This window comes from Chenopodium album, chromosome 2 (assembly GCF_948465745.1).
Source record: "Chenopodium album chromosome 2, dcCheAlbu1.1, whole genome shotgun sequence".
Lineage (NCBI taxonomy): Eukaryota > Viridiplantae > Streptophyta > Magnoliopsida > Caryophyllales > Amaranthaceae > Chenopodium > Chenopodium album.
The window spans coordinates 27,473,615-27,485,119 of record NC_137835.1 but is presented as its reverse complement, the minus strand read 5'-3'; the positions used below and the strand labels follow the sequence as shown (position 1 = coordinate 27,485,119).

General features: G+C 34.1%; 1 protein-coding gene across 1 annotated transcript in view; it reads left to right on the top strand.

Moving 5' to 3' along the window:
- Positions 1-1,189: 1,189 nt before the first annotated feature.
- LOC145597745 (uncharacterized) overlaps positions 1,190-11,505 on the top strand; it is a 29,441-nt gene continuing 19,125 nt past the window's right edge. The window contains exons 1-4 of the mRNA XM_081653990.1: positions 1,190-1,645; positions 5,927-6,174; positions 8,598-8,762; positions 8,853-9,009. Of these exons, the coding sequence (XP_081510116.1) occupies positions 1,567-1,645; positions 5,927-6,174; positions 8,598-8,762; positions 8,853-9,009 (649 nt within the window). The 5' untranslated portion in view covers positions 1,190-1,566. The remainder of the gene's footprint in view (positions 1,646-5,926; positions 6,175-8,597; positions 8,763-8,852; positions 9,010-11,505) is intronic.

The following is an 11,505-nucleotide window of genomic DNA, read 5'->3' as shown; positions in this document are numbered from 1 at the left end:
CTACATTTTGTCACATGTTTATCTACTCGTTTCTTTAAGCATATTTAACTTGTTTTATTTTCTTTGGGAAAGCTTCCTTATTGTTTGTGTTCTTACATTTGCAATGCTATCAATCTTTGAAATCGATAACTCAAGGGGAAGCCGCCTAATACTCTAGAACAAGATATATTTTTTGACTTATTGGCAAAGAACAATATTTGCCTCAACAAGATCATACTTTTTTTGTGGGATTTTACAAATTTTGATTTTATTCAAGATTATGAATGTGGGTTTTTGTTAAGGGGAAGCATATCGATTGCTGTTCTTGAAAGTGGTGATAAATCTGATTATGATAGATTGGGGGGAGGGGGCTCTGATTGGTTGGTTATGGTGATGATAGTAGAAAAAAATGAAAAGGGGAGATGAGGGGGGGGGGGGGGGGGGTTGTGATGGGTTGGGGTTGGTGAATTCGGGTTGAATTTGAGGTTTTCGTGGTGGAATTGTTCGATGGTTGATGTTTACTTTGGGTGGTGGCTAGGTTATCGGGACTAGGGGGTGTAATCTTTGGGGTCAGGGTTGGGTTTCGGAGCGGCAAGAGGGTAGTGTTGGGGTTTTGGGATAGCTAGTGGGTAGGGCTTCAAGGCAGCATCACAGGCAACATGGGGGTTTTGGGGCAAAGGGAGGGACTGTCAACAAGTGGTTTTTGGGTGGTGGCTATCATGGAAGGGAGATAGGGAGATAGGAGGAGAGTGATTTTTTTTTTAAAAAAAAAAAAATAATAATTTTAACCTGTTTAACAAGTTATAGGTCAAATGAATCTTTAAATGAAGATTAGGGACAATGGTGAAATTGTTTTAAAATAATCCGAATGTTTGATTTTTAATTTCCATTCTTAAAAAAAAAAAAAAAAAAAAAAATTCAAACTCCACCTTTCTTGGTATTTGAAGAGGGAGCCCCAGTTAATCTCAGAGATTAACAATTTAATTTATCTCCTTTCACAATTTTATATGTTGAAATCTGTGCCACTTTATTATTTTACTTTTATCATTTAAAAAATAAAACAAAATAAATAAATTGTGAGAGGAGATTTATTCACATCATTTATCTCAGAGATCAACTTGAATTTACCTCTATTTGGAAAAACCTTCCTTGATAATTTGGTAATTATATTTCCTCTCCTTTCACCACCTTCCTTTCTTACCTCCTGTAAACCCCACGAACACCACCACCACCACAATCCATCCAACTAAACATCCATCCATCTTTATTTCACCCCCCACAATTAAAACCTAGAATTTCAAACTCAATTACTTTTCTATTTCACTCCACCAAAAACCTCTCTTCTCTTTAATCCGCTGAATCTAAAATTGCTCTCCAAATCGCTCTGCTAGGGGTTTTGTGCTACTCGACAACGCCAAATAGGGAACAATTTTTGCGACAATCACTTCTACTAGTTGCTTCAATTGTTGAGTGACATTATTTTTTGCGACGGCTCGGGTTTTGTTGTTGGTGCCCGGAGCTGGTTAAAGGTTTTTAATTTTCGGTGTCGCGGCCGGGTTTTTGTTTTGTTGATGTGAAGGTGGCAATATGAGTAATGATGTGTTTGATGGTAAGGTATTATCTGAGAAGTTGTCTAAACTTAACAATTCTCAACAAAGTATTGAATGTATCCTTTTGCAAAATTCCCTTTTATTTATTTTATTTTATGCAAATTAATTACATACAGTAGTTTAGTTATAATTGTCTGTGTTATCATTTATTTGTGTCTCAATTTTGTTGCTTTACTGTGATTGTTAACGATATTCAGGTGTTTCTGTTAATTTTGGTATTTTTTTGTACTTGAACTTTGCAAGGGTTCTGAAGGGTTTTAGGTTAGTTAATTCGGTCTGAGACGCGTTCGTTGATATAAACATTGTTATTGAACTTGTTGCTAAGACATTTGTTACTGGATAAATGTTGATGTGACTTATTTTCCATATTTATGCTTTTTAGTGGCGTTGAGTTTTGGCTGTCTAAGGCTTTCAGGTTGCTATTTAGTTCTTATTGTTGCTTTTTCGAACTACTAGAAGTATCGAGTGGACTTTGAGGTTGTAGTCTTGCAGTTTTAATTTTTATTTCAAAATGATTGCTGTATATCTCAAAACATGTTGATAGGCTTTAACAAAGATTCGAATCATTTGGTAACAATATATTTAGTGTCTGGAGGGTGGATTAGACAATTTCTATGGCTAGTTCAGAACTTCAAATAAGTTACACATTTCCGAGTGCTAACAAGCAATAAATGAAAGGACTTTATTATTGGCATTTTGGAGTCTTTTAATCTCTTAGGTTATCTTTGGAGGATACTTGTAGGAGTAATGCTATTTGAGATCTAGTAATTGAGGTTCGCCAATTGGACAATAGAAAGGTTAGATGAAAGAGGGATTATTATACCTTTTTCTCTTTTTTGAGATCTACACTGAACATTACTGTCTTTAGAGCATTCCCATATATTTGTGTTCCTTTTTTAACTTTAAAAACAGATATGTGGGAGAGATAGGAGAATAACTTAAGCTGTTAAGAGAGAATATTCTGCATTATGTGTCAAGTTATACTTATGACCACCAGGTTTCAGTCTTTGAACTTGCAGCTTCTCATTTGCTCAGAAGCTATGCTTTTTAATTTTTTCCGTCAATAAATGATTTCTACTACTCCGTATACCATTAAGGTGTTCTCTTCTGCTGTTATATAAAAATGTGCCGAACTTATTCTAGCTGGCAGCTTAGTGTTTGAGGAAGCTGAGAACTGTTGGTAATATGATTAGTCTTTTTGAACGTGTAGTTTAGGAGATTAGCATTTGGAAGTGGGTTGTTTAGGGTTAGATTAAGGGTTTATGGTGGATATTTATATTGGAAAATAGGGAGCTAGTGCTGCAGATTAAAGTAGCTCATATAATATGTTTGGATATTGTTTCCAACGTAAGTTGTTCAGTAGAGTTGGCTTTGTTTAGCTATTATTTTAGGCTAATTTACCTAGGGTGTTAACGTCTATTCACACTTCCAAAATTCAAGTTGCTTTAAGAAGGTAGTTATCTTACACAGTGCTAGAAGAGTACTTGGGTATTCAGCTAAAGTCAAATGTGTGGAATTAACCGATATTCAAGTAGTTTGCATGCTTTGAGGTATGTAATTATTAGTTCTAGTTCCATTATGTTCCAGGAGTACCTTTTTTTGCTTGTTTTAAATGCAAGTACTTTCTTTTGATTAATGTTAAGAGTTGGAAAGGAACTTTAGAGCCTAATCTTCAATAATAGTGAAGCATGATTTGGAGTTTGCCTTATTTTTGGCTTAATTGAAACAGATCATTTCAGTTTAAAAAGCATTTCAAAAAGCTTCATCTTGATCGAAAATCTATATCATCCATCATGGAATAACAAATTTTGATGATATGAAATTGTAAATGAAATCTAGTTTTGTTAATTTTGATGAGTGTTATTGTGTGTGCGGTAACAGGCTTTAATGTTATGTTGAGGTAATCACAAGTTGTTCTTTTATGAGACTGCTAATGTGAAGAGAAGAGTGGAATTCAACTAGGGTATATTCATGATAGAGAAATCAGTGAACTCACCTTGTTTTTTGAGGTTCTACTACCATTATTATTGGAAGTACAACAATCTAGGAGGTCGATGGGGGATCCAAAGGGCACTTACTCTTGGAAGTCGTTTTTGGTTTGTCTATCTTTGCCAATGAGGAGCCCCTTTTCCCAATTCACAATACATTTGGAAGGCTAGAATTCTACAAAGATGAGACTATTTGAGTTTTTGCGTGGACCTTGGGGTTGTGCAGCACTACTACTTTTATGGTCCAAAGGAGAAGACCAAAGATAGCTATTTCATCAACTATGTGCATCTTGCCGTTAGTTAATCTTGTTCTCATCCCTTTTGTCATTGTGAGAAGACAAGTAAATTTTATTTATCCTTTACTGTTTTGCATTTGCTACAACTTCTTCTACAAGTTCACTTTGTGGGCTTGGAAAGGTAAATGTAAAAATTATATAGTGCTTTAATGCTTTTAAGGTGATCTTGTGGTGCATTAATACAAAATGCAGTCATCTCATACATTGATCAATTGGTTTATTATGGGATACCAACATAGCATTATACTTTTAGCTTCTTTGTGTATCAAGTCAGCAAGGGCTTTTAAGGTGTGTTCTATTCACCTAAATTTCATTTATTAGAATATATATGATCTGAACTTATTAAAACATATTTTAGCTGTGATTTGAACTTGGTTAACCCTTATCAAAACTTTTCCTTAATTGAACTTATTTGAATGAATTGTACTTATTTGTACTGAACTCTGAAATACGTGAAAATAAGGTGAACATAACTAGCCCTTAGGGCCTTAGTAACACAACTAGCTAATATGTATTCTGTATTTGACTGTTTGGGACAACTTTTCATCTATTCTTGTATTCTTGTTATCAAATTTTGTGCTTTATCAAAAGTAAAAAAACTAATTCTCATCCAAATTTAAGGTGTTGATCAATGATTATGAGTCTTGTGATGCTTTATTGACCATACACATAGCTTTGTAGGAGATTTTCTTCTCTAAATGCTAGATTATTTCAAGTGGGGAGTAACAAAGGTGTTATTAAGACCCATTGTGGAGACATTCTTTGGAATCTTAGCTAGAGTAGAAGTAAGATAGAATATTCGGATTTTGGAGTGTAATTTAAAGTTAGAAGCAAGAAGGCCAAGTGATCTTTCAAGGTGTTGATTTCTTTAGCTATTCTATTATCCAAAAAAGACGGGGAATTTATTGAAGATGTTGCTTATTGAAACAAAGCAAGATGGCTGAAGTGAAAGAGTGCTACATAGTTTTTGTAGTTTATGTGTTATTCTAACATGCCTCTGTAGGTTAAGGGAAAACTTTAGGATAAGACAATTAAACCTTCAACTGTGACATTGTCATATGTATGTTGTGTTGGATGTAGGGCGACTATGGTCATACTCATATCAATTGGTTATGGAATGAGGTAATTAGGAACATAGTCTGGGTTGCGCCTAATAAGTATAAGATGAGCGAGAATCACTTAAGATGGTTTGGTCATGTAAGATAGAGATCTATTGAGGTTAAGAGCCTAAGAAAATCTGGATGAGGGAGATTAAAAGTAATATTGAGCTTATTGGGAATTTAGGAACACATGATGTTTGATAGAGTGGAGTGGAGGGAGATAAATAAAAGAATAAGTGTCAAGGATATGCCATGACTTTTATACGTATTTATTCTCTCAAATTCATTTTCAATCTTTTTATGTTAATCTTTGTATTTTGCAAATTTTTTCTTCCTTACGCATGTCTTATTATCTTTTGCTCTTTTTTTCCTCTTAAATTTTTCATTTGTTCTCTTAACATTTTATCATTTTTACTTGTATTATTATTATTTTTTTTTTCATTTTTCTTACTCATAACATTTATTTTCATTCCCCCTTTTTTTCTCCACATTTGTTTTTCTCCTTTTTTTATAAAACTTGTCGCTAGCCTATTCTCAGCTTGATCTTTTGTGTTTTACTATTCCTGATTTTCTCTTCTAAGGGACCATTCTATCTATGGGAGTTTGATTACTGAAAAGAAGTATTTAATAACTGTTTTACCATATTCTTCTTGACTTGAAACTCTATACCGACTCCAAGTAATTTAGATACTTTATTTCTAAACCCATTAGCATGTTTGTTTAAAGAACATGCATGCCTTCCAAACTCAAAGCTGGAGTACTGTATGACTTACTAGTACATTTCAAATTGGGTGCTGTAGAAGCAATTAGGTTTATTTAATAGATTCTATTTTATAGATAATTTATACAAGTTTCTGAATTTCTCTATGAATTTATACAAATTCTGCAAGTTATGCTATTCTTGTTGCTGTGACTATCTATATGGCATCCTGTTTTCTTTAACATGAGATCAGCATTGTCTCGGTGGTGTATTTCCAATCGAAAGAAAGCAAGGCAGATTGTTGAAACATGGGAGAAAATGTTCAACTCTTCTCAAAAGGAAAAATGTGTTTCTTTTCTTTTTCTTGCAAATGATATATTGCAAAATAGCCGGAGAAAGGGCAATGAATTTGTGAACGAGTTCTGGAAAGTTCTTCCAGCTGCACTTAAGCATGTATATGACAATGGCGATGAAAGTGGAAAGAAAGCAGCGAACAGACTGGTTAGTACTAAGTTTGACATCAATGCTATACATTTGTCATTTTCTACACAAACTTGCACATAGCTAACATAAGTGAAGTAATTTTGTGTTATTTATCAATTTTGTTCTCATGTATAAGCAATATCACTTTTTTTTTTTTTACATTCAACATGGTGCATCCCCCTCCCCTCCCCCCCTCTTTTCTCTGCGGATTTCTTTCTTTCTTTCTTTAAGCTCTGTATCTAATCATAAATCTGTATCCATCTATTAATTTCATTTACATGTAATAGCAATTTGACTTGCTTTTCTGCACCCAATTGAACGTCTTCTGTTAGGTTACATTGTCTAGTAACTTTCTATCTTTAAGTTCTGAACTCTTTCCTGTGTCACTTAATGATAAATGATTAAATTCGTGAAGTTTCATCCATGAACTCTGTAGTACTGAATAATTAACAAGTAGCCTTATACAGCTTCTTAGAAGGTGAATATATTCCATTTTTGGATTGCTTCTTCTTCTTCGCCTTTTTTTTTTTCAATTCAAAGCAGGCAAATTTCCACCTGCCTACCTTTTGTAATTATGGGAGAAAACGAATGCATTCAAGTGTTTTATATCTAGTCTATTTGTTTTAAGTAGCTCTTGTGTATGAAAAGTTTATGGTAAGATTTGGGGTAACTTAATGGCATATGAGATGACTTTTATTCGTCACTTAAAAGATCAAAATATGGATTGCCATTTTCTTAGATTAGACTATTGAGTAATTTGAGTGTCCTAAACAGTTCTTTATCTTTGTTTTCCTTTGACATATAGAATGTGTACACTTTTATAAATCACCAAATACTAAACTATACAGTAGCCAACAACTACCTCATAACTTTTTTACAAACAATAAACTAGATAATATGAATGTAAGTTAAACTGATAAGTTTAGTTTTTTTTTTTTTTTTTTTTTTTTTTTTTTTTTTTTTTTTTTGTCTGTGCACCACTTGTTGACGACTCTGATACTCAATTTATTTTCGTTGTGGGCTAATAGGATGAATAATTGAAATTTTGGTGAGCAAATTGAACCACTTATTCATAGAAATTAGTGATATGGAGGGAGATGGTGTACATTAAATCAAGCTGATGGATGAAAGGAGTTGTTTTGGATTCTTTTGTGACAACATTTCATAGTCTTGTGCAATAAGAACTAACCCCTTAAATTCTAGGAAATTTTTGTAATGTATATGGTTGTCAATCCATCTTTTCTGTATGACACTAAATGTTAGCCAATCAAGCAGATGCTAGATTTCAAGCTACTGGTGTTAAAAGGAGGATGCTTTGTTGGATCTATTACCTTGTTAGAAAAGATAGGATAAAGAATGAAGTGACAAGAAATCAAGTTGGCTAATCCTGTTGTTGGTAGACAAGACAAGTGAGGCTTTGGTGCTCTTGGTGTGTGTGGAGAGAAACTACCTAGATGTCTTACCTAGGGTCAAAAGAAAAATTTGAAATTCAACATAGACATGTTAGTTAGAAATGCTGATCCAATTGTACATATCTTCTGTCTTTCCATCAACCTTATATCTGATCCCGTCCATATATTAAAGTATGCTGCTCACTTCTTTTAATCCTTGGTTGCACTCAAACCAACCAAGAACACTAATGAACTTGGTATTGTTGAACCTCCTTTGTTTCCTTTATCTCCAACACCAACCAAAGTTTTCAGCACCTCAAACTATCATGCTAACTTCACGAAACTCAAGCTAATCTTTTCTTCAACTGTCTCCACATTGTATACATCATTAATCCAGTCGAAGCTCAATTTATATAGGTCTAGTGGTGATTTTGTTTAATTCAAATTTGTTTTTGAGAACACTAAGACTGGAGTAGGGCATGGCCCTTAAGAAGTCTAGGACAATCAATTTGTAAGCCATGGATTCATCATGAAGTATCAACTGGAGGAAGTCAATTCACTGTTTATAACTTGATAAATATTGCACAAACTGTGGTTGATATCCAGGTAAATACCGTATAAAATGTGTATAGAAATTTAGTCTATAAGGATTTTGTTTGCCTACATAGTTTTGATTTTAAATTAAATTTTAAAACTTTTTTTGGCTTTTCAAACAGATTTATTTCTTATTTTACTAAATGAAATATTATCCAGGATCAATTTTATTTGAGAGAAGTTTGAATCGACTATGAACTTATTTATCAAGTTGAGTATACAGTAGAATTTGCAATTCTAGTATCTTCCTAACACATAGTTTGGAACTAAATTTCAATATTTCAATTCAATGATTTGAATTCATTGGGTTGAACCGTTGAAATGAAATCCTGCGATTCAAGCACAACCTTTGGTATTTTGATCTTAAATGGGGCATGCACCTCTTTGACTATTCATGCACAACCTTATGGTATTTTGATCTTAAATGGGGCATGCACCTCTTTGACTATCTTGTAGGTTGACATTTGGGAAGAAAGAAAGGTTTTTGGATCTCGTGTTCAGAGTCTTAAAGAAGAACTGGCAGCTAACCAGATAAAAGATCCAGCCCCACAACCTGTCAGCAATGGAAAGAGCCCTAATCCCATAAAAATTGTGAAGAAGGATGCTCAGTCGTTGAGAATTGTCAGTTTTTTTGTTTCAACTGGTTTTTCCTGGCTATGTATATTTTGGTTTACCTTGGCTCAAAATTGCTGCTTATTTATCATATTTCAGAAATTGGCTGTTGGAGGATTTCCAGAAAAAATTGTGTCAGCATTTCATTGTCTCCATGATGAATGTTCAAATGAAGAATCTATGCTGGTCAATTGTAATGCTACTGTTAATTCTGTAGAAAGAATTCTGAAGGAAATAGAAGCTACAACAAGTCAAGGTATGTCATGTACCACTCTTGTTTTAGACCTTATGGTCTATCTTCCTACTAGATGGCAGATAAGAGATGCTTTACAACTTTCCATTTGGAAGTTGGAACATTTTATTTCCATTCTCCATTCAATGACTCAGGTTTACTATCATTTCTATCATGTTATATGGGCTGGGTAATTTTCAAGATTGTTATTTTAGGTACTAGTATCATGGTGAGTGATTGTCACATCTTTCCTTTTCATACTCTAAAGATCCCTGTTTTGGTTAGCTCTTTCCACAACACGTGTGGCATAGAATAAGCCTTTGTCTTATAGCATATTCTTCTGTTCGTTTGCATCCATTGTTCTCTAATCCTAGCTACGGTTGTTGGACACTCTTTTCACAATCCATCTGCCCCCTCGTACAGTCCATGGACTTCCTAAGTTGGCACTTTGACAACTCTAAACTACATTACAACCTTTTGGTAAATCAAATTTTTGGAGTAGATTCGCATCTACATCCAGAATTTTGTCCAAACGTATGTTCACATAGTTTCAGAACCCTGTTATCGGCGTTATACTGATTTTTATACTAGGAAACAATAATATCCGTTGAATCATAAATGGTTAATGAGAATGCAGAAATTACGGGTTAGCATTTCGTTTGCCATCCGTAAACGTAGATCTGTATAACTAGAATTAGGCTTGTTCCAGTACTTGTCACATGTGCAATATTGTAATTTGCCAGTTAACATATTTAACTACACCTTAGAGAAGTGGTGTACGTTAATGATCCAGTATTGTTGTTCCATAATGGCTTTGCTTGGAGGTTGAATGAATCAGGTAACACTGATATAGATCTTAAGCTTTGTGAAAGCTTTAGTTGATTGCATGAAAAATCTAAAGTCAAGCCATAATTTGGGAAAACCAAGGTGCAAAAGGTCCTTGTGGCACAGGCACAATGCCAAAGGAAAAAAGTTACTGGTCTTCTATGGTATTGGGAAAAAGATTCTTGAATGAAAAGAGCTTTGTTTAGACTGATATGTGTTGCTTTGGCTCCAAATGTATGGGCTATGCAAGTTTCAGAATTTTCTTGCCGAAGTGTTAATGCTGAACTAGTTTGAATTAATATTTCATTCTCTACTCATCTTTCAGAGGTCTACTTGAATATGAAAGTTCTATTCACAATCTTTTTCATGAGTGATTATTTAGCAAACACCTAATATTTCTTTGATGAAAGTAGGACCTTTACAGAAAATCATTGCCATGAGTTAGGCATGGTGACTATCTCATCTATGGTGCTAGACATCTAAGTCCACCTCTAAAATTTTCCTCTATAATATAATTAGTCCACTTTTTATATTAGATTTTTGGACTAATGTACCTTTTTGTCACAGATTCTGGATTGTGCTCTAGGGCTAGGATTTATTTCTTTATTTTATTTATTATTATGTTTTTGCTTCTCATTTAATTATGTTCACCACTACTCTTGTAAAGAATGTATTAGGTAATATTGATTTATGATTATTTATTGTTTTGTTTAATTTTCTGAAATTGATTGTTTAGGACTTGTTCTCAAATGTATAAGAAAACACTATATTAGATAAAATTTTGTCAGAGTCGGCTTAATGTGTATTTTTAATATTTTCATAATTTTTATTATTATGCAATCTAAGATATATATAAAAAAAGAAAAAAAATAAGATCGGTCTAATTTCTTAATTTTTGAAAGCTCGCCTTAGGCGCCTTTAGGTGCAAGGCACAATCAGGCGAAGGCGTAAAGGCTTATTGAAGGCACGCGCCTATACGCTTTTTCTAGGCTGTTTGTGTCTTATTTTGTAAGGCCTTAATAGTTAATGTTTAACATAATCTTTTTTGATTAACACTTGTCTTTGCAATGATTAGATTTACTTCAATATTAGGAGAGAGAGAAGCCCCATATCCCCTAATTTCATTTGAAGAACCTAGTCATTGATCACATGCCTTTTTTTAGACTTATTTTATTGAAATTAATTACTCTTTTAATGTAATAAAGTGCGCCTTACAAGTGGTGCACGCCTCTTCCGCCTTGCACCTAGGCTCCAAGCAGTGACGTATCCAGGAATTTCGAACCGTGGGTTCGAAATCTTAAAAAAAAAACGACGATCATATATTAATTAAATATTAAATACATAAGTTCAAGTTTTGTGACTGATGCCAGGATAAGGATTCGCGGTGGATATTGAATCCGAGGAAGGAGGATAGACAAGTAAGGCACTACATGTTCACCGAGCCGGTCATCACTATCAGTAGTCACGCAAAAAGAAGCAACGACACCGAAAGGGATACAAGAGCACGCATTCGACCAGCTTCCTGCAACCAAGTATAGGCAACCAGGCTGCTTTTTTCAGTTCCTATAAGTTCGAGGAGATTCCAAGCTGGTCATTCGGCAGCTCACTGGTGAATCTAGGGTACCAATTGTCAGAAGTTGAAGTTCCCCAACTGAGGTACAATAGGTCTCAGGATCATCCAATCGCTAAAACTCT